Source organism: Mustela erminea, chromosome 18 (genome assembly GCF_009829155.1).
Source record: "Mustela erminea isolate mMusErm1 chromosome 18, mMusErm1.Pri, whole genome shotgun sequence".
Taxonomy (NCBI): Eukaryota; Metazoa; Chordata; class Mammalia; order Carnivora; family Mustelidae; genus Mustela; species Mustela erminea.
In genome coordinates, this window is record NC_045631.1 from 30,592,964 (window position 1) to 30,620,409 (window position 27,446).

At 43.0% G+C, this 27,446-nt stretch overlaps 2 protein-coding genes across 3 annotated transcripts in view; one reads left to right on the top strand and one right to left on the bottom strand.

The window, feature by feature from the left end:
- Positions 1-5,783, bottom strand: part of SCPEP1 (serine carboxypeptidase 1) — a 32,442-nt gene extending 26,659 nt beyond the window's left edge. The window contains exons 1-2 of the mRNA XM_032322382.1: positions 5,650-5,783; positions 2,288-2,436 (exon numbers count right to left, since the gene is read on the bottom strand). Coding sequence (XP_032178273.1) covers positions 2,288-2,436; positions 5,650-5,722 — 222 coding nt within the window. The 5' untranslated portion in view covers positions 5,723-5,783. The remainder of the gene's footprint in view (positions 1-2,287; positions 2,437-5,649) is intronic.
- A 4,933-nt stretch (positions 5,784-10,716) lies between these two features.
- On the top strand, positions 10,717-27,230 carry COIL (coilin). Of its 2 annotated transcripts, none has more exons than XM_032322380.1 (7): positions 10,717-11,005; positions 17,721-18,834; positions 18,958-19,044; positions 19,472-19,519; positions 21,835-21,904; positions 24,632-24,790; positions 26,265-27,230. In XM_032322380.1, the coding sequence occupies exons 1-7, from the start codon at positions 10,761-10,763 to the stop codon at positions 26,291-26,293; spliced, it is 1,752 nt and encodes a 583-aa protein (XP_032178271.1). In that variant the 5' UTR covers positions 10,717-10,760; the 3' UTR covers positions 26,294-27,230. The 2 variants fall into 2 exon arrangements, with proteins under 2 accessions (XP_032178271.1, XP_032178272.1); XM_032322381.1 differs by having other exon boundaries at positions 10,719-11,005; positions 24,632-24,720.
- The last annotated feature ends 216 nt before the right edge of the window (positions 27,231-27,446 follow it).

Below are 27,446 nucleotides of genomic sequence, written 5' to 3' on the forward strand. Positions count from 1 at the left end.
TGCATCGTCAGCAAGCCGCTAAAACAGATCTCCTTTTAATCTAAATTAATTATTTCTTCCCTAATCATAGTCTTTTTGCTTCTCCCATGGGGCTCTGAGGAAATGAAAGGCAGGCTGGTTAGCCAGCCTGTTGATAACCTTCACACAGTATCTCAGCTCAGAGGGTAACCCTAACCAAAGGTCACAAACTGGGCAGCCTGTGGGGGCCACGAAGAGTACGTATGGAGCAGAGAACTCAGCTGTGGGCAGAGGGATCCCCTTCTCCAGAAGTTCCTGCCCTGTCTCACGGGGAGCCACGGCCACTCAGCTCTGGCAGAGCAGGGTCAGGCCCCAAGGGGGCCAAGTCTTCTGATTTTTGGAAAAAGGAAAGAAGTGCCTTAAATTTAAAATGTTGCCAGCTGGGGTGCCTGGGGGGCACCGTCTGTGGTGCATCTGACTCTTGGTTTGGGCTCAGGTTGTGATCTCAGGATCATGAGCTCGAGCCCAAGCGGAGTCAGCCTGGGATTCTCTCCCTCTCCCTACCCCGTCCCCCCCAAATAAATAAATAAATAAATAAACCTTTAAAAAAATCCTGGCAAGTAATTCAGATAGAACCACCACCTCACTCTACAATCAACCAAAGGGAAGGCTTGCAGCTTCTGGAACTGAAGAATTTTTACATTCCTGAGAGCCCAGAAAGTGCCTTAAGGGCAGCATGTGACAAAGGGAAGCGCCAGGCCTACACGCCAAGCACTTCTGCTTTCTGCTCTGACTCCATACATCAGCTTTCACTTGAGGGTAGAAAAAGTCCTGCTGATTAATAAAAAAGTTCAACACCCTCAAAATTCCTCAGACTAAAAAAACCAAAGCTCAGAAAATGGAAGTGGGCCCCATTCCCCCTCCCCCACCACCCCTGCAGCCCGGGGTGGACAGAAGTTCCTGGGATACACACATGGGATCTTTCCTCAGACATCTTCCTATCTCTACCCTCAGGCTGGGCCTCACCTCCAGCCCCCAAGGAGATAGTTGTGATAATGCTACAAGAGAAAGGGCCCTCCCTACAAAGGGCTCCTCTGAGCTCTACCTCCCCAGAAACGTCTGCAGGGGCTAGCTGAGGAGGCCAAGGCCAGGACACCAGCAGGGTGCTTGTGAATACTAACATTTTGGGAGAAAGTGACATCTGCACCCCATGGAGAGGAGCAGCAGGACACCTTCTTTACCCATGAGCAACCTGGAGCCCCATCCAGGCCATACGTCCAGTTTCTAGAGGCTGAAGCGGGAGCGCATTCCTCCACCCCTCCCTAGAGCCTGGTCCTCTAGGTGGGTGTGGGCCACCTCTGGACAGGTATTGTAGGAGGGCAAGAAACAATCCTCTGCCTGCCCCCTAATGCCCTTCAACCAGCTCCCTGCCTTCCATCCTACAATCAGAGCTCGAGATCAAAAGGCAGGGCGCCTGGGTGGCTCACATGGTAAAGCGTCTACCTTCGGCTCAGGTCATGATCCCGGGGTGCTGGGATCGAGTCCCGCATCGGGCTTCCTGCTCCTTGGGAGCCTGCTTCTCCCTCTGCCTCTCTCTCTCTTTCTGTCTCTCAAGAATAAATAAATAGGGGCGCCTGGGTGGCTCAGTGGTTAAGCCGCTGCCTTCGGCTCGGGTCATGGTCTCAGGGTCCTGGGATCGAGCCCCGCGTCAGGCTCTCTGCTCAGCAGGGAGCCTGCTTCCTCCTCTCTCTCTGCCTGCTTCTCTGCCTGCTTGTGATCTCTGTCTGTCAAATAGATAAATAAAATCTTTAAAAAAAAAAAGAATAAATAAATAAAATCTTACAAAAAGAAGATTAAAAGGCAAACACACTCAGGGAGAAGGCTAGGGTGCAAGATTTAATACTAAGCTACACGAGGCGGAGTCCTTTCAAGATCAGCCTTTCTGCGGGCAAGGGGATAGGGTTAAGGAAGGACTGGGAGAAGAGGAAGAGGAGGGCTGCTCAGGGTACCTCAGCCTTTGCTTGGGAACCTCTGAAAACATTTCTGTCAGCACAGAGTTGAATGTGAATTTAGAGCTTCCACAAAGGCGTCCTGCCACTGACTGGGCTTAATATAGGAACACCCCTGCAAAGGCTAGAACCCCTCACTCTCTGATCTGGCCCCCTTGGTATACCATGGCCTTTGCCTGCCTCAGTAGGCAGCCCCAAGCCTTGGCCACTGGCCACTGGCCACTGGATCAGATCAGTCCTTCACCGCTGAGCTGTGAGTCCTTAAGAGCAAGCAAAGTGGCAGGTGGGGAAAGCTGACCAGGCAGCCCAGCCACTGTTACCTGAAGCCACATGACCAGGGGCAGTTCTGAGAAGTTCTTGCAGGGATTAGTGGCATAATAGAGCCACCAGAACATGTAGGCATCCTTGCGAACAGTCACATAATTCCATACTTCCTTTCCCTCCTCTGCAGGCTGGTCCGTGGCCACTCCTGAAACAGAAGCACAACATGATCTTTCTGAAGAATGTGTAATGTCCAGGTAAATTCTAAGCCCACAGAGATGGCCACGATAAACTGGAGATGACTTGGTTTCTATTTTTAGGCCCTTTATTCACTCTAGTATACTGTAGAGATAAGGAAAAGCGCTTCATTTAGGATAAAGCAAACCAGGAGGGCCTGGGTGGCTCAGTCAGTTAAGCATCTGATACTAGATCTCAGCTCAGGTCCTGATACCAGGGTTGTGAGTTCAAGCCCTGCATCAGGCTCCAGGCTGAGCAGAGTCAGCTTGAGATTTTTTCCTTCTGCCCTACCCACCCACTCTCTCTCTCTCTCCCTCTCTCTCTAATAAATAAATTTTTTAAAGATTTTATTTATTTATTTGACAAACAGAGATCACAGGTAGGCAGAGAGGCAGGCAGAGAGAGAGGAGGAAGCAGGCTCCCTGCTGAGCAGAGAGCCCAATGCGGGGCTCGATCCCAGGACCCTGAGATCATGACCTGAGCTGAAGGCAGAGGCTTTAACCCACTGAGCCACCCAGGCACCCCATAAATAAATCTTAAAAAAAAAAAAAGGCAAACCAAACTTAATAGTGACATAGGAGGCTGGAGACTTTCACTTTTTCCTCCGCACCCCCTGTAATATTCAGATGTTTAACAGTAAGCATGAAACACTTTTTCTTTTTAAAGATTTTATTTATTTATTGGACAGACAGAGATCACAAGTAGGCAGAGGCAGGCAGAGAGAGAGAGAGAGAGAGAGAGAGGAGGAAGTGGACTCCCCGCTGAGCAGAGAGCCCAATGTGGGGCTCAATGCCAGGACACCGGGATCATGACCTGAGCCCAAGGCAGAGGCTTTAACCCACTGAACCACCCAGGTGACCCAGCATGAAACATTTTTATAATTCTGTTTTAGAAAGACAGATTCACATTTCTGGAAAAAAAAAAGGAAAATTGCAAAATGCAAAATGCTGGCCTTTATATCTCACTTAATATATGATTAAAGAGGTATCCCAGATGAGAGGGACCAATATTCACTATCTTATGCTGGGGCAAGTGTTAGCTTTTGAGAAGGAGAAATAAAATGCAGGTCCCTACATGACACTATAAACCAAAATACATTTCAAGTGAATCAAGTATTTCAATTTTAAATTTTAGATATTAAAAATAATACAAAAATATAATTGAGGATGCCTGGGTGGCTCAATTGTTAAGCATCTGCCTTCGGCTCAGGTCATATCTCAGGGTCCTGGGATCAAGCCCATTAGGCTCTTTGCTCAGTGGGAAGCCTGCTTTTCCCTTTGCCTGCTGCTCCCCCTGCTTGTGTTCTCTCTTTCACTCACTCTCTCTTAAATAAATAAATAAAATCTTTAAAATACATATAGAAAATTGAATTTTTCTTAATCTCTGGAAGGGGAAGTGATGTAAGCATACCCCAGAGACTATAAAGGAAAAGATCGACAGAGTTGAGAACAGAGACTTGTAATATTTTCTGTACAACAAAATTTATGTACATCAGAAATAAAATTAAAAGGCATACAACAATGATATGCAACAAATACAAAAAAGGGTGAGTTTTCTTACTCGTGTGGATCAATTTTGAATAGGAAGAGCCTAATAGTCAAATGGGTGAAGGCTCTGAAGAAATAACTTATGAAAAGTAAATGTGAATGTCTGATAAGTATGTGAGAAAGAGCTAACATCACTAATACTCAGTTATGAAAATCAAACCAATATGAGGTCACACACAAAAAAACTTTGTTTATGTGACAGATTAAAAAAATAATGACAGGTGCCCAATGGCAAGGAGACAGGAGAGCAGTCCTCATCACTGCTGGAAAGCGTGCACACTGGCATCACTTTTGGGGAAGGCAGCTTGGGTTTGCAAATATCAAAAGAAAGATATTCCACAGATCAAAAGCTATATATATCCCTTAATCCCACAGCTCCAATTTTCCCTAGTTAACTCTGTAGCATCTGCAAAATATGTATCCAGAAAAAATAGGTTCAATACATTTTCTACATCACCTTTGCTAAAGTAACAACTCTTGAGTTACTGTTCTTTTTCTCAAGTACCCGTCTGGGTAAAAGGCTGCCATTCAAAGATGATGAGAGGTGATCCTCCATGAGGGGAGTTTCCTGCCTTCTACTTCCTCTTTTCTTAAATTTCAAGCCCCCATGACAAGGATAAGTACAAGAACTGGTCTCAAAAAGAAGAGAAGGGAGTAGAGGAGACGGGAGAAGTGAGAAGCAAGAAGAATGTAGATTAAGAAAACCAGAAAGTGGCTTGAGGAGCAAAACAGAGTGGCTAGATCATAGATGTGGTTGAAGATTGTACAAGTGACCTAAGATTACAGTCTCCTGGAAAATGACAGATATGGTTCAGGTCCCTTTTCACTTAACCGATGGCCCTCCTCCCTTCCCTGGCAGTGACTGCTGTTAAAATGAGGGTGGGGAGGGGGCAACGTATTTGACATTTCCCAGACCCAAACTGAAGGGCCAGATGATCCCGAGTTTACACAGGGTTAAGTCCAGAACTCTTAAGCACTCTGCGTTAAGATCACAAGGCCAGTGTGTGGCCAGTTCGAATTCTCAGATCTTGAATCAGACCACGGAACACTTTGCTGAAAGGCTAAAAATTGATCTGCAAGTCATCCTATTAAACGCGAGTTTGTTTTTGTCAAAAAGGATCGCAGTGAGGGGAGATATTATGCCGTCCGTTCTGATCAGGAGAGAAAGACCTCATCTCAGTGAAACGTCCCATTTGTGGCGGAGTTGGTATTTCTGGGTCCTTCGCCCCACACGTTTCCGCTCAAAATAAAAAGTCCTCATTAACCCCACTTAGCAGCCAATCACCGCAGGAAAAGGGAGGTGGACTTGGGATCGTGGAAACCTCATTGATCGGCAGTTTCCCCCAGTCATGTATTTTGCACAACTCCTTCTATCTCAGGGTAGGGAAGAGAGGAATACTAGACCACGCAGAGCCAGAAAGAGGTAGAAAAAGCACTTGGCACTTAAAAAGAAGAAGAAGAAAAGGAAAGAAAAGAAAGAAAGAAAGAAAGAGCGAGGTTCTAAAGCGGTGTAATTACTCAAGGTGGAAACTGGGGGAAACAGATTTGTTTTCAAAAGCACAAACCCACTAATAGACGCTCATCCCTGGAGAGAGGAGGAGGCACCTGCCGCTGATGCAAATTTTGTCCGAACCTACCGGTGCTCGAACCCAGATGCAGCAGCAGCAGCAGCAGCAGAGACAAGGGAGAGGTCCGGGGTGCCAGCTCCATGGCGAATACCGGGCGGCCTCCCCAGCCGCAGGCTGGAACCCGCGCCCCACCACGTGACGGCGGTGGGTGGGGCCGGGCCGGGCCGGGGGCGGGGCCGGCGGTCCGAGGGCGGGGCCTGGGCGGCCGCTAGTGTCCCGGGTACGTTTTGCTGGTCTGGCTCCCCGGAAGCCGAGTGGCAGCGCGGGGGGTGTTGTATCTGCCCCACCACGTCCTCCTCTGCGGCTTTGGGGACGGATCAGAGAAGTTGCAGCGTTTAATGCATTTGTCTGACTTGGGTCGTGCGACGGGACTGAAACGCTGCGGAGAAATAACCACGAGAACCATCTTTGCTGCCTGGCTCATCCCTTCCTTCCCCAAAAATACGCCTGGCATTTCGGAAGCTACTGCGTGACATCCAGGCAGATGAAGCCTGAACCACCTGGTCGTAGAACACTGCGATTCCATTTTTCACAGATTTAGCTTTAAACGTATTTGAACTATAAAATTACATATATCATGGACATGTTGGAAATTACTAAAATTTTTAGTTCCTGCAAAACCATTGTTGGCGTTATATATTTTTCTCTAGTCTTCATCTTTGTAAGTACAATGAAAAAAAGTTTTATTGTTTTTTTCTGGGTTGGTAATTTGTCATTCACATAATTCTGTGTTAACATTGTCTTCGGAACAGTCATTTTAATATTTTATTTGAGAGAGAGAGTGTGTGAGCACAAGTAGTGGGGAGAGGGAGAAACAGTCTTCCTGCTGAGCAGAGAGCCTGCTGTGGGGCTCTATCCCAGGACCTCGGGATCATGCCCTGAGCTGAAGGCAGAGGCTTAACAGACCAGGTGCCCCCACAACAATCATTCCTAGATGGAATTCTAAGTTTGAGTAGGGGAAGGGAGGAAATGAATGGTAGAGGGGTGTGTGTGTGTATGTGTCTAAAGGTCATTTTTTTTTCCCTTAGGATATACTAAATAACTCACCTCATAGAACTAGGACACAAGATAATACAAGGACAAGTTATTGCTAAATACTGTATTTCAAAAAGTGCTCATGACATGGGGCGCCTGGGTGGCTCAGTGGGTTAAGCCGCTGCCTTCGGCTCGGGTCATGATCTCAGGGTCCTGGGATCGAGTCCCGCATCGGGCTCTCTGCTCAGCGGAGAGCCTGCTTCCTCCTCTCTCTCTCTCTGCCTGCCTCTCTGCCTACTGTGATCTCTCTATGTCAAATAAATAAATAAAATCTTAAAAAAAAAAAAAAAGTGCTCATGACAGAGAACGAAACTGAAAAACAAAGTCCATGTGACAACTCCTTTTTCTGTCCCCCTCTGTATCCCTCTCCTCCTGACTCTCATAAATGGACAGATGTTTTTATCAGCAACCTTGTGAAGAGTCCTGCCAGTGAAGGGCAAGGGCACTGAGATTTGGGCCAGAGAAAAGAATTAGGCAACCAGGTTTTCGCAAGCTTTAGCTTGGGTTGGTCCTGGAATGTGTTAAATGCCATAATGAGGGTACTGGAGATAAGCCTCTTCTAAAGGAACATTTGAAAAATATACACACAGGAGTGACTGGGTGGCTCAGTCGGTTAAGTGGCTGCCTTCAGCTCAGGTCATGACCTCAGGGTCCTGGGATCCAGCCCTGCGTCAGGCTCCCCTGCTCAGTGGAGAGCCTGCTTCTCCTTTTCCCTCTACCCCCACCCCCGCTTGTGCTCTCTCTCAAATAAATAAGATCTTAAAAAAATAAACACGCAGCTATCATATGACCCATGCAATTGCACTCCTGGGCATTTATCCCAGGGAAATAAAGTCTTACTTTTACATAAAAACCTGTCAATGAATGTTTATAGCAGCTTTATTTGTAATAACCCCAAACTGGAAACAACCCAAATGGCCTTGAACATGGCCAACAGGTCTTCGATGCAAATGGTTAAACAAACGGGGGCTCACCCCTGCCACGGGATACTGTTTAGCAATAATAAGAGCAAACTATGGATATACAACAACCTGAATGAGTATCCAGAGAGTTATGCTGGGGAGAAGAAAAGCCAATACCAAAAGTTTACATACTTCATGATTTCACTCATATAACATTCTTGAAATGACAAAATCACAGAAATGGAAAGCATAGTGGTGGCTCTAACAGCAACAGGGAAGATCACTGTGATAATGGAACTGTTCTGTGTCTTGGCTATATTCATGTCAACATTCTAATTATCACTGGGGGAAATTGGTACACGAGATCTCTCCATTATTTTCCACAACTGCATGTGATCTATAATTATCTCATACTTTTAAAAAACTTAATTTTATTTATTTATTAACTATTTATTTACTTATTTGTCATAGAAGGAAAGAGACAGAATGCACAAGCAGGGGGAGCAGCCCTCAGAGGGAGAAACAGGCTCCCCACTGAGCAAGGAGCCTGATACAGGACTTGATCCCAGAACTCTGGGATCATGACCTGAGCCCAAGGCAGACTCTTAACAGACCGAGCCACCCTATTTATTTATCTTAAGTAGGCTCCTCCTCAATGTGGGGCTCAAAATCATGGCCCTGGGATTAGCACCTGAGCTGAGATCAAGAGTCAGACATTTACCTGACTGAGCCACCCAGGTGCCGCCCCCCAAAAGCTTAATTTTAAAAAGGAAAGCACATAGAAGCATAAAACATACAGCTCTGCGCCTTCTCTTTTCTCTCATTATATCCTAGGCACATTTCCATCGAGGTATATTTGGAACTAACTAAATAGGGATTTAATTGCATAACTTGTGATACAGTGGAATTCTTTTTATTTATTTATTTATTTATTTGACAGAGAGATCACAGGTAGGTAGAGAGGCTGGCAGAGAGAGAGAGAGAAGCAGGCTCCCCGCCGAGCAGAGAGCCCGATGCGGGACTTGATCCCAGGACCCTGAGATCATGACCTGAGCCGAAGGCAGCGGCTTAAACCACTGAGCCACCCAGGCGCCCCAATACAGTGGAATTCTATACAACCATTTGATGTACACTAATTTTATTCAATTAAATCTATAGATGGGTATTTACTTTGTTTCTTGTTATTTGCTTTTACAGTGTTTCGGGAAACATTGTACGGGAGTCTCTGCTCATTGTATTAGTCTATCTCTAGGATAAATGCCTAGATATGGAATTGCTAAGTCAAAGAGTACATGAAAAAAAAAAGGTACATGAATTTATGATTAGGCAAATATTGTCAAATGACCTTTTGTAAGTTTTTAAAGGATCATTCAACAAAAGAATAATAAGTACTTTCTATAAATTTTTGAAGCCATGAACATTGTAAAATGCAGATAAACACACAGAATTGGGTACCTACCATCCAGTATGTTAATACTTTGGTTCTGAGTCTTAGATCTGATCAGATTTAATTGGCTTACATCTAGGACTAGATCTGACTCTTAGATTTACAGTTTGGAATCAATCCTTTGTCATCACTCTAGGTTTCCACAGTAAAAAGAATGGTGGCATTTCACCTATCTCCAGGAAGGAAACAAGAATAGGCAGGCAAGTACTTAAAAACCACCTGCTACTTAGGTAACTTTCCATTTTTGGAGGACTGTGGGCAAATCAGTCCTGAAGAGTACCCGAACACTTTCTTTCTTTTTTTTCTTTTTAAAGATTTTATTTATTTATTTGACAGACAGAGATCACAAGTAGGCAGAGAGGCAGGCAGAGAGAGGGAGGGAAGCAGTTTCCCTACCCAACACCCCACTGAGCAGAGAGCCCAACACAGGGCTCAATCCCAGGACCCTGAGGTCATGACCTGAGCTGAAGGCAGAAGCTTAATGCACTGAGCCACCCAGGTGTTTGTTTTTAACATTTCTTTGTTACATTTGAACGATTCTTTGTTTTTAACATTATTGAACATAACTGAATTGTTGACTGATAGAGTACTGAAAATAATTTTTAAAGGAAGATCCCTAAGTAACTTTAGCATTTAACTTGGCAGGAGTTTAAGGAATTGGCTGACATTGCCAACGACATAATTCCTTCTAGTCTTGTCTACTTATGTAACAAACACATTTTCTTAGGACCTTACATCTACAAAAACAAAAAATAGATCCAGAATCCATGTAAAGCCCTGTCTCTATTGCTAAATGAGACACAATATTCATCCAGAGAGACTTGGACTAATTAAAAAAAACCCATAGAGCTCTATTTCGTTAATAAATATGTTTCCATGTCCATTTTATTTCCCCTGTTTAATAATTATGTACCAAAATGTGTGATATTTTGTGCTATTTTGGTCAGCTGGGTACCACTCATAATAGTAATGATAATTCAATCAGAGGACTTACAGCATAAGGTTAGGAGAAAATAAAACTTACAGAATTTTTTTTTCAATGTTTCCACTGACTACAAATATTAACACTTACTAGTCCAGTGATCTTGGGTTAGTAGCTTAGTCTCTCCAAACTTTTTAAAAAACTTTCAGTATGGGAATAGTAATAGCTTATCTTTGTCATGAAAACTAAAGGAATTAATATACCATGTGAGAGAATGGAAATTCAAATGATGTACAGTTTGTGATTTACTTACCTACTGGCTAATAAGAGGGCTACTTTTATATTTTAAAGTATGGATGGTGGTAGGTATTATACTGCTCAGGCCTCTAATTAATGATTTTATTTTAAAATGTCGATATCTACAATATATTAGGAATTGCATCTTTTCCAACTCTTTACAATGAAAAATTTTGTCAATTAAATGTATTGGGAGTTACTGTTTTTTGACATTCTTTTCCGTATAAAAGCAAATATCTGCGAAGACAGCTACTGAGAAGTGCTTGTTTATCCAGAGAGTTGCCTAAATTCGGACGCTGCAGAGTGCAGCGGAAAAGGAATTCACGTAGACTCTTTCCTAGCCCAGTGATGAACAGAATTGAATCGAATCAATCCCGTTCTGCGTTCTCACGGAGCCTGTAGTAGCCACTTGGAGCCAATAGGGGGCATACGTTAAAAGGCCCCAGGGGGCGGGCCTCCGAGCACGCCTCTCGGTAGCCCTGTGGTGTCTCTCGGCTTCCGTTGAGCATCGGGCAAGATGGCGGCCTCCGAGACGGTTAGGCTACGGCTTCAATTCGATTATCCGCCGCCAGCTACCCCGCACTGCACGGCCTTCTGGCTTCTTGTCGACTTGAACAGATGCCGAGTGGTCACGGATCTCATTAGTCTCATCCGCCAGCGCTTCGGCTTCAGTTCTGGGGCCCTCCTGGGCCTCTACTTGGAGGGGGGGCTCTTGCCCCCCGCCGAGAGCGCGCGCCTGGTACGAGACAACGACTGCCTCAGGTGCGCGCTGCGCGGTGTCGGGGTGTCGGGGTGTCGGGGTGGGCGGCGGGCCGGGGACGCGCCTGCGCACGCCCGGGGGCGCCTCAGACACCTGGAGGCCGCGCGTGGGTGGTCAGTGGGGGCGGTGGGAAGTGGGGTTGGGGGTGGGCGTGGGGTGGGGCTGTCAAGCTGCACGTTAGTGAATGCAGGAGGTGCTGATTAGGCTAGGCAGGTTTGGGGCTCAGGAATCCGCCGGGTAAGGAGCATCCTTCCCCGGAGTGCTTCTGAGCCAGGTGATGGGTGACCAAACTTGGAAAGACCCTGGTTTTGCGCGTGGGCCCGGCCGGTCTTTCTTTCAGCCCTGGTTCAGCGGGCACTCACTTAACGAGGCACTGTGTGACGTGCTCATGGCACACATGTGCCTGAGACCCGGCCTTCCCCTGGAGGCTCTCAGGGGCAGGTGCAGGGGACCCCCGCAAACGGGGAACCGTCGTTATTTCTTCAAAGTGTGCCGTTCGCCCTACCTACGTACTCCTGCTAGGTCTTCCGAGACTTACGGTGTCATTCTTGTCATACGTGGGTGTTTTGTGCTTCTTTTAAATAGGTATTTGGGACCTTTCTGGGTTGTGAATTGGGAAATAAAATAGTTTTAAGTATTTTGGAAGTTAAAAATGATGATACTAAGAGGAGTATCAAGGAGCCATTGTGGTATGGATTGCCCAGGTGTGGTTCATTTGTTTCAATAAAATGGTAAGACATTATCATATCAGTTGGAACTTTTTTGACTAATTCATTCAGGTCTTCTTTTTAAAGCTCAGCTCCAATGAAAAAATTCTAAAGTTATGAACCAGCCTACTTCCTCTGCTTGCTCTTTGTTGAATAGTCTGTTCCTTAGAACATGTCAGATTCACAAGATTTCTTCATAAGATTTCTTCAGGGAATTCAGTTCAGAACAATAACCACATCTTTGTGTGCGTGCGTGTGTGTGTGTGTGTGTGTCTTAAAATCAGGAATGCTGTGATTTATTGAGAATATTTAGCTGTTTCTAAAGACAATTTGAAATAGTCCAAATTTCAAAAGAAAAAAGTTCTTTTTCCTTTTTCTTTCACTGTTAACGGCTCTCTATTATTTCTGCAATTCAGGGACTACTTAAATATTACAACTCAATTGCAAGGACTGCCTCTCCTCCTGTTAACTCTCCTTTCTGGACTATTCCCGCCTAATGAATTAATAACTTGCTGCTCACAACTGCAGTTATACCTCAATTAATGAATCATCTGGGAATTACACTCTTTATAATGAAGTTAATGTCAAAAGCAAGCCATGACAGCTGTTAGAGGAAATAAATACCGCACAATGATAGGAAGAATTTCTCCTAAACACTTCAAATGTGTGATTGTGTGAGATAAAATGGCACCTGGCTTCAGTGGTAAATGGGGCAGACCTTAGAAAAAAACTGAGTTTGGGAAAATTTTGTATATTTTTGTGGTTGCCTGTTTTCAATCATTCTGTGTTCCAGCAGATTCACCTTTCTCCAGAGCTACAGAAGAAAATATAGTCTCTTTTCTTAAAGGTTTCTAGTATTGTAAAATAACTAGTTTCATGGTTCAATATATTATCTTCTTGTGTGATGTCAGCAATCAGCCTGGATAATTATATTAAGTTGTGCTGCTAAGTGTGGAAGATGATGGAGAAGGGAGAGATCATCATGGAACACACGGTCTGGGACTCTCGCAGTTCCTTGACGGACATGTTAGAAATGGAAATGCTAGATGGCCCAGGAGAGTTGTAGAGGCAAACGCTAGCCTGACTTGGTGAAGAGATAAGTCTGACTGCAGAAGGAGTCTGTCGGGACTGCTGGGAGTATTGAGGAAAGTCTCATGAGGAAAGGTGGAGCCAGCTGGTGGGAGGCTTGAGAGGCTGCTTCCCGGTGGCCATTTCCTCACAGCCCATTCTCTCAGGACCCAGAATCTGACTTTTTCTGCTCTGACAGACCAAAAAAAGTTGTACTTCAGAATAGTTCAAGGGAAGAAGTCCCTATGGCTCTTCTCACATTCTCTTCCCACACCCTACTTTCTAGAATTATCCTCAGTTAAGTTTGGGGTCTATCTTCCCCAAATTTTTCCATACACGTGCAAACATGTATACTTACCCTTTTAAAATATACATGTTATCGTAATAAACATAGTGTCCTGCACCTCACTTTTTTTTAACCTGACATATCATGGGTATCTTTCATTTGAGTGTACATTATTCTTTTTTAAAATTTTTTATTTTCTATTTTTGGGAGAGAGAGAGAGACGGAGGGAGGGAGGGAATGAGCAGGGGGAGGGGCAGAGGGAGAGGGAGAAGCAGGCTCCCCAATGAGCAGGGAGCCTGAAGCAGGACCCTGGGATCATGACCTGAGCCAAAGGCAGACTTTTAACTGACTGAGCCACCCAGGTGCCCTACATCATTCTTTCTAAATGCCATGTAATATCCTTTTACATGACATGTCAATTTCTTTAACCAACCTCTTACTAATGGACCTTTTAGGTTGTTATCTGAGCTCATTTGGGCTGCTATGATAAAAATACCATAAACTGGGTAGCTTATAAACAACAAGAATTTATTTCTCACAGGTCTAGAGGCTGGGGAGTCCAAGATCAAGGGGCCAGCAGATTCAGTGTCTGGTGAGGTTTGCTTTCTGGTTCATAGACGGCACCTTCTCATTGTGCCTTCACTGTGGAAGGGACAAGGGAGGGCTGTGGAGCACTAATCTGGTTTGTGAGGGTTCTGCCCCAATGACCTGAGCACCTTCCAGAGTCCCCATCTCCTAATTATATCACTGTGGCGGTTAGGGTTTCAACGTATGAATTTTTCAGCGACGCAAACATTTAGAACATGGCAGGTTGTTTTTTTTTTTTTTTTTAAAGATTTTATTTTTAAGTAATCTCTACATCCAGTATGGGGCCCAGACTTACAACCCCAAGATCAAGAGTTACATGCTCCATTGACTGAGCCAGCTAGGTGACCCCCTCATGATGGTTGTTTTCTGTTTTTCACTGGTACATAGTGATGTAGTAAACATTCTTGTACATTCTTGTGTACTTGGACAGTAGTTCAGCAGGATACATTCCTAGAAGAGGTACTTTTTGGTCAGATTTAAAAAATTGGTGAGTATTGTCAAACTGGCCTCCAGAAAAGTTGTACCGATCTGTATTTATGCCAATAATATGTTGAGTTACTTCTGTTCAGTATTATGTGAAAGGTAAGAGGGCAGAGTGATTAAGAGTTCAGGCTCTGGAGTCAGACCCCTAAGTTTGAATCATGGCTCATTAGCTGTGTTCCCTTGGTCAAGTACTTTTACCTCTTTGAAGGTGATAATGTAGCAGCCAGGCAGGAGGGAGGCTGCAGGGAACTGAGGGGACCCAAACAGGGTGCAGCGCTACCTTTTTACACTCCTTGTTGCTCTTCACCTCCATTTGGGGGGACAAATTCATTAAAACCCCCCCAACTCCTGGCCTCAGAGGACTAACAATTATTGTATTAATAAAAATTAGAGTTAGCATTTGGATAGTTCTTGGTCTGAGTCTGGCACTGCTCTAAACATAGATGATAGCTCATCTGAATATTATAATTATTATTATCACTGTCCCCATTTTTACAAATGAGAAGGATTGAGGTAATATTTAAAAATTTTACTTTAAGTGGCAGAAGAATTTGAATCCAGTCACTTTGACCTTGGCAGGCTGTGGGTTTGGGGTATTAGGCTGTGCAGCTGGGTGTGGCTGTATTTCTGTATGATAGAATCCTAGAAGAGAAATTGCACATTTAAAGGGAGTGCCTTGTATTTTGGGGTGCCTGGGCAGCCCAGTCGGTTGAGTGTTAGACTCGATTTCTGCTTCAGTTATGATTTTATGGGCTGTGAGATTGAGCCCTGCAGTTGGGCTCCATGCTCAGTGGAGAGTCTGCTTAAAGATTCTCCTCCTCTGCCCCCCTGCCCACTTGCTTGGGCACAGGCTCTGTCTCTCAAATAAATAAATAAATCTTAAATAAATAAAGGGAGTGCCTTGCATTTTGATAATACCACCCAGCTTGCCCTGAAAGAGTTTGCATGAACATTGAAGAGTCTGTTTTAAAAATTTCTTGGAATTAAATCTCTTTTATTGCTAATTACGTAGGTAATTCACTTCTCTTCGTACAAAGACAGCTACATTTATTGTTTGTGATCCAAGAAGAGAAATGAAGGATATTCCTAGGGAAAATGTACACCCAGGAAGGGATGATAGCTCAGCAGACCCTAACGAACCATTCCTTATCCTCTGGATGGCGGTTTGTCTCTCAGTGTTCCTGTGTTCCAAACGGAAGTAATTCTCCTCAGGAACAGCAGGTAGTGAGTGAGGCTGCAGCAATCACAGGTCACACCTTTATGCCGGTAGCCCCAGATTCGATGTCTTCAGCATAGGTGAGGTGATGCCAAGGGCTCTTGTTGAAAGCGTGATGGTGTGGCAGCGGGTACTGTGTGTTCCAGGGATCTAGCAAACCAGTGACTGAACTGAGAGCCTCGCAACCATCTTCACAGTTTGATGGGAAATATGGTCCGAACTGGTTGCCTCAGGATTGAAGCTTGAATCATAACATTGCTACAAGTAAAACAAATTGATGAAGAATGTCAAGGGACAATCCAATATACTGCAGGTTCGTTAGTAGTTCTTAGATTCACAGGATGCCAGCCCACCTTTTGCCCATTTGAGAATTACTCCCTTGCTGCTACATGCTAAAGTCCATCCCAGGCATAGAGGGTAATGTGTTTTTATAAATTAAATCCCTGATCCTTCAGACTTTTATTTCTGTCTATCCTGATCGACAGCAGCTTTGATTTTACTTTGCTTTGTATGTGTCTGTGTATTTGTGTATTCTGCAGAATAATCTGGTATGTTTTTTTCAGCTACCACATGATAAATCACAGGATTACTATCCCATAAAAAAATTCTTTTAAATGCCTACATCTTATTCCCCAATTACACCCCCCCCAAATACGATTATTTAATCTTCCTGTGGTCACTAAAAAAACTTGATGAAATATATAGCTGGATAAAAATGTATTAAAAATATAATGTCTGTTTTTAGCAGGCAACTTTAAGCACCCACCATGCACTTGACTTTCGGGACACTCTCATCTTTCCATCATTGGACTGCACGTGTTAGAATTAGCTGTTGCCAGTTCAGGGAACAACAGAGTTTTTTTTACTGTGATAATAATTTTAGATGAAGTGTGTTAGGGCTCTCCAGAAAAACCTAGAGTGAAAGATAATAGATTATATATAGATAGGAACTTGTTTAAGGAATCGGCTCATGAGATAATGGAGGTTGAGAGGGCCTAAGATCCACAGTTGGCAAGCCGGAAATCTAGAAGAACCAATGATAAGGTTGTGGTCCAGGTCCAAAGACTTCAGATCCGGGGAGTCGATGGTGTAAGTTCCAGCCCTAGTCTGAGTCTGAAGGCTGAGGTCCCAGCTCAGACACGTGGGCTAAGAGAGGGAGTTCCATTCAGGCCTTCGGTGGATTGGATGAAGCGCACTCACCCACTGGGATGGGCAGTCTGTGTGACTTAGTCTACCAATTCAGATGTTGATCTCATCTAGAAACACCCCCACAGACCAGCCCAGAACAGTGTCTAACCAAGTGTCTGGGCACCCATGGCCCAGTCAAGTTGACATTTAAAATTAATAATCACAGAATTGAACTTTATGGTGGCTTGTCATTATCCCAGAGAACATAAATTTTTAGAAAAATATTCCCCAAATTTCAACAGAATAAAAGTAAAATCTGAATTTAAGAACAAGCTCACATTTATTTTTAAAATTTTTTTATTTTTTTAAAAGATTTTATTTATTTATTTGACAGAGAGAGAGAGAGACAGCTAAGAGAGGGAACACAAGCAGGGAGAGTGGGAGAGGGACAAGCAGGCTTCCTGCTGAACATGAAGCCCTATATGGGACTCATCCCAGGATCCTGGGATCATGACCTGAACCTAAGGCAGATGCTTAATGATTGAGCCACCCAGGTCCCAGCAACTTGCATTTAAAAACAAAAATAGAGGGGCATTTGGGTGGCTCAGTGGATTAAAGCCTCTGCCTTCGTGATCCTAGGGTCCTGGTGTCGAGCCCTGCATCGGGCTCTCAACTCAATGGGGAGCCTGCTTCCTCCTCTCTCTCTCTCTGCCTGCCTCTCTGCCTACCTGTGATCTCTCTGTCAAATAAATAAATAAAATCTTTAAAAAGCAAACAAACAAAAAACAAAAAATAGATACTCTGCATTATCACCATTTGGGATAGGCAACATAATAGAGTGGAAAGATTGTGAACTTTGAGGTTAGACAAACTGGTTTGAATCCCGTTTCTGCTGCTTATTAGCTGTGGATCTTGGGCAGGTTACGTGTCTGAACTGTAATTTTGTGATCTGTTTTAGAATGAAGGATAACTGCTTCATGGTGGCATTTAGAGAAAAGGTCTAGAAAATATTTGGGATGCAGAAGATATTCAAGAAATAGAACTAGTCATTAGAAAGTTGACCATAAGTGACCATGTAGGCCATTTTGTCAAAATGAATCTTTTGTCCTTAAGTGATTTGACATTTTTTTCATTGCCTGGTGGCAGGGGTAGCTTGCAGTCATCTCCTTATATAACTGTGTCCTGGAGACGTGCTTGTCCAGGAGACGTACTCACTGTGACTTTCTCTCTTGTTTTGATAGAGTTAAATTAGAAGAAAGAGCAGCTGCTGAGGATACCGTGACAGTCAAGAATGGTGATGATAGTCATTTATTACCTAGAAAAGCAAAGAAGAGGGCATTTAAGTTGGAGGACGGTGAAGAAACTGAACTAGATTACAAAAATTTAAAGAAACAGTGGAAGAGGCAAGAGAACAATACTGATGAGAAGACCTTGGATCTGGAACCAAAAGCCGTCACAGATCCGAGTGTGAGGAAAAAAAGCAAGAGGAAGAGCAAAGCCATGTGTAGTGTCGTGGATGGTGATGATGAAGGAACCAAAAGAAAATCACCAAAGAGAAAGGAGAAATGTGAATATAAAAAACAGACGAAAAACTCCAGGTCTTCCAAAGCACAGACGGTGAAGGACTGGGCTGCCCCGAACTGTGGTCCTCTGAAAGGCTCGCCCGCTAGAAATAGCCTTGTCAAAGCCAAAAGGAAAGGTGGCACGAGCATTAGTACAAAAGATAGTCCCATTTCCTCCTCAGAGTCTGAGTCTTACCATGAATCAACCAGTGATGGTCTCAGCCATGTCATCTTGGAGGTCAGAAATTCTTCAGAGAAAATACCACCTGAGTCATCAAAGGAAGGACCCGCTACCAAAAACACAGCTGCAAACAAAGTGACCGCCAAAACTGGCTTCAATTCTACCACCGTCAAGGGCAAGACAACTAGAACATCATCTTCTAGTTCAGACTCTAGCTCAGAGTCAGATGACCAGAGCACGGTGTCTAAGAGCACCCCGGAGTGCACTGCCAGCTTCTTAAAGCCAGTAGGCCTCTTTGCGGGACGAGGCTGTCCAGGCCCAGGGCCCTGTTCACAGCCTCCCACTGCTGCCGCCTGGAAGCATTCTGACACCAACAGCACCAGACCGGCTCCTCCTGCTCCCCCTCCCAACGTGACTCTTTCTGCCGGTTTGGGAAGAGGCTGGGGGAGAGGAGAGGACCTTCTTTCTTGGAAGGGGGCTAGGGGCCGGGGGATGCGGGGGAGAGGCCGAGGCCGAGGGCAGGCCATTTCCTTTGTGTTAAATAGAAACGCGGACTATCAGAAGCACCAGCAATTAAATGAAATGGTCACAAACTCATCTACTATTATCCAGGCAAGTACAATTTCTTCTGAGCGTACCTCTTCCCCTTCTCCCACGGGGTGTGTCTGGAGCGCATGTCTCAGGTTCACTTTTTTTCACCAGTAACAGACTCCCATGACTCATGCTGTTTTTCAGAATCCAGTAGAGACACACAAGAAGGACTACAGTCTGTTACCACTGTTAGCAGCTGCTCCTCAAGTTGGAGAAAAGATTGCGTTTAAGGTATATTTTAAAACCACAACAATTAAAACAAAAAGATTATCCTCCCTCCAAATAAACTTAATCATTAGCAGCTCAGGATTATATATGCATATAGACCCTTTTCCAGATCATATCTGTCCTGTTTTTGTACCTGGCATGGAGGAGGTGCCTACTTACTGTTTCGGGAACGAAAAATGGCTTAGCCCAGTGTCTGGAACATAGCAAGTGCTCAATAAGAAAAGGGCTCTAATTCATGCACACTCCACCACAGCATCCTCCCCCAAATCAAAGAAACCTTTCCCACTGGAACCCCTGTTTTGCCCCTGTTTTGTTCATGGTCGGACCCCCAGGGTGGTGGGGTGGGCACCCTAACCCGGCATATTCTCCCAGGGGCAGAGGAGAGGAGCCGCAAAATTTGTGTATTTGTGGGCTCTTTCTTCTTTTGTAGCTTTTGGAACTAACGTCTGATTATTCTCCTGATGTCTCTGATTACAAGGTAAGGCTTTTGATTTCAAAATAACTTAGTATATTAAAGAAGCTAAAGTCGTATTTAGTGCTGCTATTATGGATAATTTTGCTTTTTTGGAGTAAATAATGTTGTAAAATAGAAAATGGGAACATTATCAAAGTGTAAACTTTTTAATAGTATCACTGGAGCCTTCAGCGTCATTTTCCTTGCACTTGAGGGTGAATGCAGGACGATGATGAGTTTTAAATTTTTTTTAAGTCATTTTTTTCTAAGCGGCTTAGACATTTGCATGCTTATTTGAAGCCACTCCCCCAGGATCCTAAACTTTGAAAGGAAATAATGAATAGCTGTTAGCCAGAAAATTTGATTATTTCCATCATAGGAATCTATTTTATATAATTGTGAATTACTGTAGATTCTTATGGTCTAACCCAGTCCCTTTTGCATTATCTGTTAACCACAGGTAACTCACAATATTATCCTTGAAATTTATTCACTAAACGTCTGTGTGGGACTTTACATTAGCATGAGCTTTATCATAGTTCAGTAAAAGCTTAACTCCAGTGGGATTACAGAATTGCATGTTTCCTTTTTTACCCATTCAAAAAATTTTTTAAATGCATAATTTTTTATTTTGATGTAATATATGGAATGTAAGTGCATTTAAAAAATAATAATTGGTAATGTTAACAGTAATACAGAGAAAGTACAAGGAGATTTGATTTAATCTGACTTGATACCTTGGAAGACTTTTTTTTTAAACTTTGGAAGACTTTTAAAATCCTGTTAAGAACCTTTCCTCAAAAGCAGACTAGAAGAAGAATCAGTTCATGAAGGGGTTTGGTAGGTCAGTTCTAGATAATTAGTATTTCATCATATTTTTTATCTTAGCCTCTTATTATAAGTAACATATAAGTTATCTTCTAAAGCAGGATACTTGTGAGTGAAAAAGATTAATATTAATAACTATCCTGGAAGGAAATGTAAATGGGCCTGTCTTGGGCAAACCAGGATTTTTTTTTTTTTTTTTAAGATTTAATTTATTTATTTAACAGACAGAGAGAGATCACAAGTAGGTACAAAGACAGGCGGAGAAGAGGAGGCTCCCCACTGAGCAGAGAGCCCGATGTGGGGCTTGATCCCAGGACCCTGGGATCACAACCCAAGCGGCAGGCAGAGGCTTTAACTCAGTGAGCCACCTGGGCATTCCAAACCAGATGTTTTGTCACTTTATGGTAGATAAAGAGTTTACTGTGATATGTGGGGAGATGGATAAATACAGAATTAATATATGTCCTACAGCACGAATTGTGAGTCTAGATACTGATTTTTTTAAAAATGCATATTAAATTGATGTTGGTCATAGTTATTACCCTGGAAAGCTATTTGCTTACTTTTCCTGGTATTTTTAGGATTTTCTGGAAATTATTTTCAAAACCATTTGCAGAGTGAAAATCAGTCCCAGTTTTTGCTTTGACCTCAAGTGCTGTTATCTAGCTGATCACTGGCTTTATTCCTGAAGCTGGTCTTCAGAAGTCAAATCTGTCTTCAAAGAATGTAGTCTCCTCCATCCCTGACCCTGTCTCATGTGTATGCGCCTACCTGCGGGATTTTAACCAATGAAAAGTGACTGAGTGACGGCGCAGAAGTCAGTGCAATGAAAGAAGACTTTATTACCCAAATTTCCCGCAGGAGCAGGGAATGCCTTGTCGTGCAGGCCCTTGGGGGAGAGTACCTGGACCTCACCTGGATCTCATTCAGAGGCAGAAGCAGGAGTGAGGAGAAACCGTGTGCCAGGGCCTTTACTGGGGTTTCCTTGGGGTAGGCAAGGCAGGATGGGGGAAACAGTTTAAGATTGGCTACTTTGAATAATTAGCAGGCTTTGGGCTGTAGGGGCTGTCCCTAGTTGTGTGGTACTTGCCTCTGGGAGGATTTCGACCAGGGAAAATAGTGACTTGAGGTATGGGAGTTCTTTTTCTCCTATAGGTGGATTTATTTAAAAAAAAATTTTTAAAGATTTTATTTATTTATTTGAGAGAGAGAGAGCATAAGTAGGGGGTGAGGAGGAGCAGAGAGAAAAGGAGAAGCAGACTTCCTGCTGAGCAGGGAGCCCAACGCAGGACTTGATCCCAGGACCCTGGGATCATGACCTGCGCCGAAGGCAGATGCTTAACCGACTGAGCCACCCAGGCACCCCTAAAAGAAGTTTTAATATTGAGATAAAATTTGTGTGATGTAAAATTCACCATTTTAACCATTTTAAAATATAATAATTAGGTGGTTTTAATATATTCTCAATGTTTCACATGTTGGTTTTTGACTTGGACTTTTATTTTTGAAAGGAAGGAAAAATACTAAGCCACAATCCAGAGACCCAGCAAGTAGATATAGAAATTCTTTCATCCTTACCTGGTGAGTCTTCTAGAAAAAAATTTGAAAATTTAGGCTCTTCATATCTACATTGGTTTCTAAATAGCTTTTATACCCAGGAGCTACTTTCTGCCTTGGCCTCCGTGACGAACTCTCCACTTCTCCCGTGGGCACAGTGCAGCCCTGGGGACCTGTGCTCCCCCTTAGTGGAAGTGTGTGTCCACTAAGGGTTGTTGGATTTGTTTCCAAAGCCATTAGACAAGTTTTCTTAGTCTTATAATTATGTAATTTCATAAAAATTACATAAACTGATGAGCACTGGTTGCAAAAGGAATTATTTCTATGTAGCCCAAATTGAATGCGACCCAAGAGTGTAACTAAGAAATTTGTTGGATTATGGATCTGCCAAAAGAGATTGGGAGGAATCTGGTAAGAAATCTAGGAAGATTTCTAACTTAGGCTGCCTAGCTAGTGTTCGCATTCTTGTATCCCTTTAAAAAAAAAAAACTCAGAACTGGAAATTGTAGAAATAGTAGACATATATTAAGTATATGGTTTATAGAAGAAAGATAACTGTAGTCAGTAGGCTCCTAAGAACTACTTAGTTTTATTTCAAAAGAATTGGTAAATGAGTATACTTTTGTGTGTTAAGTCAAAATAAAATGTCTAAAGTACATGTGCCATCCACACTCTCACACATTATTTCAAATGCTTCCCTGCTTTATCCCTGATTCACCTCACCCATTATTGGTTCTAAAATCTGGGAATAATAGAGCTTTCACTGAATATGGCTTCACTTGGGTCGTATTGGCCAAAGAGCAGGGGAGATCCCTTTTGCTTTAGCAGCCCTTAAGGCAATTAAAATGTTAAATAAATGACTAGAAATAACTTAAATTGTTTTTCCAGCTTTCTTCTAATTAGGTTTTATTTGAAGAAATCTCCTTTCCTAGGAATGGTGGACAGAGAGGTTTGTCCATGGTCAGATTCATGGATACAGCCTGATTACTGTCTGTCAGGTGATTGGCAGTGAGAACATCCAGTTAGAACTTTTCTTCTCTGGAGCATCTAGAAGTGGCTTTATCTTTTCAGTAATAGAAATACAGGTAGTCCTCGCTTTGCATGGTTCTGATCATATATATATATATAGGAACTTTGGTCCCATGGTTTGGTTACATAACACCAGTTCCCAGTGACATCAGGTATGCTGTTAGCTGTGAATAACCGTATAAAGTACTGCCAGCTTTTTGGTCTGCAGATCACTATGTCAGTAACAGATGCCCATCGTGATAAGTGACCAGTGACGTCACTTCCAGGTCTCCCGGTGATTGGTCACTGTGCGTCTGTTATTCCATCCCCAGACATTGCTACACGTGTGGTTTGCTGCCTCCTTGTCTCTCAGGATAAGCCCACATGGCATTTTACAAAAATGTATGTTGAGGTAGGAACTTGGTCAACAAACCTGAAAGTACAACAAAGAAACAAAAAGTGATAATTCTGGAGGTGACATGCAAATGGGTTCAAGTGGAGTAGGGTCAGAGGGAACAGCTGACCGTGTGGATGTTGGCCCTGCAGTTCATGTGAACTTCTTGACATAAATGAGGAGGGCTGGTGGTGACGAAAGAGCTATTTCATGATGATGGTAGGAGCTCAAAGGATAAAATCCTGAAAGCTGATGCACACTTAGGAAGGAGTCTGCTGCTTTTGCAAGTGTAGAAAAGACTCTCCCTCTATATTGTCATTACATGGCAGGAAGGCGAGCACTGTTTAAACCACTCTTGCTAATACCTTGTTCTTTTCTTTTTTTTTTTTTTTTAAAGATTTTTATTTTTAAGTCATCTCTACACCCATAGTGGGGCTTGAACTCATGACCCCAAGATCTAGAGTCACATGCTCTACTGACTGAGCCAACCAGGTGCCTGGATAAGTTTGTTTTTTTTTTTCCTTAAGATTTTATTCATTTATTAGACAGAGAGAGAAATCATATGTAGGCAGAGAGAGAGAGGGAGAAGCAGGCTCCCCGCTGAGCGAAGAGCCCGATGTGGGGCTCAATCCCAGGACCCTGAGATCATGACTTGAGCTGAAGGCAGAGGCCCAACCAACTGAGCCACCCAGGCGCCCCCTGGATAAGTTTCTTTACAAAGAGATAGAGCACTAATTCTTTCTGGCAGTTGAGATTATAGTGTACTACATGCAGAATATTTTTGCTATTTTTCATCTCCCAATAGAGATTTTAATGTTTTGACAATTTTTAAAAATGTCTTGAGACCATCATGATTTTTCCCCATTGATTATTCAGATTGTTCAACCTGCCATGGTCGTTTTTATGACCCTGCACTACTGTACAAAGCGAGGACTGCTGTATTACCGAGTAATAAGTATGTTTAATTTTGAGGACAGAGCAAGATAGACAGATTTTGCCGAATTCAGATTACCTTTCCCAGCTGGAATATATCAGTAGTCTTTTGGGTTATGTAATGGTTACACCTATTCTTTTCTGAGAGTACTAATAAGTGTATCAAGCTCATTTCTCTTTCGATGAAGGAAAGAGTCTCTCTGATAAATGGCCAGGAAGCTCCCATCTGCTGTTACAGGGCTTTCTCAGAGTCTCCTGTCACCGAGCACTCCATACTTTCATGTGTGTCCCCAGCCTCCATATCAGTGGACAATTTGTTTGTGGTTGTTTCTCTAATGATGTAAATTCCCTGTAGAGGAATGTTTTCACTACTGGGAAATGACTTATTGTCTCTCCTTCCCACCGTCTGGTTTCAGCCATGAAGGAACCTGGGAAATTTGATTTGGTTTATCACAACGAAAATGGAACTGAGGTAGTGGAGTACGCTGTGACGCAAGAGAAGAGGGTAGGCGCGCTTCGCTTCTTGGGATTGCTTGCTCGTCCGTTCTTTCAACTGGCTACTGGCAGTCTGGAAGGTGACATTGCAGCTTCCTGAACTGCCTATATTAAAGTCATAAAAGCTCTAGGCTCTGGGATCCCTGGTCTGCCTACATGGTGGCAGTATCCGAGCCCAGTGCCAAGTTAGGGTGCCATCTTGGATCTCAAAAGAGCCAACAGGACAAGGTGCACAAATAACAGAATCTTACTGAAGATTATAGAGTTACATAAAAACATAGTTATGTAAGGGTTTCATTAGGGAAGAGTAGCATATTTTTAAAACTTCATCGATACATACTTTAGTGTATATAGTATATAGCTTGAAGGATTGTCATAATTGAACATACCCATGTCACCAGCACCTGGGTCAAGAAGCAGAACATTAACAGCCTCCCTGGAAATCCCCATCATGTGTCTTTGCAGTCACTACCATCTCCCAAATGTTACCGTGATTCTGACTTACAACAGCATACATAGTTTTAAAGAATGACATAAAAGGATGATTCTGTCTTTTGACTTCTGTTTAAATTCTTAAATTGCCATTTTAGGAAATATCTGGTTTAGAGGTTTTAGGCAGTCAGGCTTCTAGAGTTGCTGGCAACGCCTGGCTCATTAGGCTGTGCTAGCATTAAACTAAATAGAATTTATATTTAAGAAAGTGTTTCCTCTTAAGATGTTTATATTTGAAATTTTATGGATATTATTCTGTAACTTTCAGTATTGCAAACTCACATTTTAGAAATGTACACTTGTAGAAAATCTAACCAGACTATGATTTGCTTTGTCTTTAGGATAGACGACACTCTTAGGGATTTATTCCAAAAACACATTTTTAGGGTCTGTGGTAGGATCAGCAGATTTGGCCAAGTCTCCTGTACTTCTTTATTTGCAATGTGTGCCTCTTCACTTTTTTGTTGAAAGGTATTGGAAACTACACTGGAAAATTAACCTTGGAAGCTTTCCTCTCTATGCCTTATTATACAGGGGCTAGAAGCGGAGTCTGTCATTACCATTCTCCGACACTAGATGGTGCTCATGATTCATCCACATGGCCCGAGTGATGGCATTTGTTTGCTCTTTCTAAAACACGAGATGCCTCCTAGGTTTAGGCAGCACAGAGTAGAGCTGTGCAATGGAGCATTAGGAATCCACTGATAACCCTTAAAGGCCACATCTGCCTGTGAAAAGTCCATGGGCCGCCAAGCCACAGAGTCCTGCTGGGCAAATACCCTTGACCCTGGGTAACCAGCTGCCCCACACCCCGGCCCATCCCATCCCTACCCCTGCTCGAAATGAAGGAAAGGTGCAATGTGTTTAATATAAAGTGTAGTTGCATTCTAGGTAAACAGTTCTTCTAGCTAATTGGACTCATCTTACTGGGACTCAGGTCATTCCAGGTCTTCAACCATTCTGCACAAATGGAAATTTACATGACTGAAGTTTTTAACCAAGTGAAACCTATATGATCTCAAAATGAAGCCTCTAATCCAAATATTTTGTATTTTTCCTCAGATCACTGTTTTTTGGAGAGAATTGATTGATCCAAGATTGATTGTTGAACCTCCGAGTACCATACCAAGTACAGAGCCTGCTTGAGGATGACCTCTCCATCTCATAGTTTATAAATGTCTTGTTTATGAAAGTGACTATAACCTGAACTTTAAAAAAAAAAAAAAAAGATTTGGAAGTTGTATGCATTTTTTGTTCACTTTACTGCATAGGAGAAAAATCTACCTCATCATTTAAAATAACATGGGTGTTCCTTTTTGTAGATCTTTTTCTTCTTCTTCCAAGCTTAATTTCAGTAACAAAATTTAATACATGACATTCCCTGCAGGCATTGTTACCTATCAGTATATATGGTTTCTTCTCTTTTTTATTTATTTTTTGACCATCAAGTAGCCATCGTCAGTAGGAGTTTATAACACCAAGTACAAGAAAATGCTGCATATCTTGTCTTAGTAAGTTTTATTAAGTAACGTTCTAAAACCTGAAAGCATGTTACTTGGCCCAATTTTTTAACATTTGAGTTCCATTAAATATGGAACATCTTATAAATTGCAAGTATTTTATACTTGTAACTATCAAGAATTAAGTAGCTGGGTTTATTGCAAGCAGTGAGAGAATCCTTTCACATTTTTCTCAACTTTAAAATTGAGGATTTTCAGAGTCCTGTGTAGAGCAGTGAAAATAAGACCTCGTGTTTTTGCCTGGGGTGAACTGGTGTTCCACCTGGGTGAAAGGATTTCCTATGAGTTCAGACCAGGGAGCATGCTGTCTTGCTACAAGATCCCAAGCACCTGGCTGAGTGTGCTGGAGTAAGGACTGAACGGAAACTTCAGTTTCTGTTATTATTCAACAAAAGCTAAAATGGAAAAATGGCTAAATCTATACTGTGAAAATTGCTTCCTTTTACAAAAAAGATCAGGTTCCTCCTTCAGCTTTGCAGATTTTTAAATAAAATCCGATTGAACTACACCTCCATGCTGAGTCATCGTGTTTGGTTGAGTATTGCAAATTGCTGTCTTGTGTCACCATAACGCAACAGATACAAATGTTCTGGAATAGGAAGCTTTGCTTTGACTGGAGAGTCTGGTGTTGCACAGTTCAGTCCAATGCGAGTCATCAGATCTAGGAGCTATTGGGCTGGTGATGCTGTCTTCTTTCAACCCGCACGACACTGATGTGCATCAA

Coding starts and splice junctions, on each gene's coding strand:
- COIL (XM_032322380.1), top strand. CDS start 10,761: ATGGCGGCCTCCGAGACGGTTAGGCTACGGCTTCAATTCGATTATCCG. Junction 18,835..18,957: donor ACTCATCTACTATTATCCAG/GCAAGTACAATT, acceptor GCTGTTTTTCAG/AATCCAGTAGAGACACACAA. Junction 19,045..19,471: donor GAGAAAAGATTGCGTTTAAG/GTATATTTTAAA, acceptor CTTCTTTTGTAG/CTTTTGGAACTAACGTCTGA.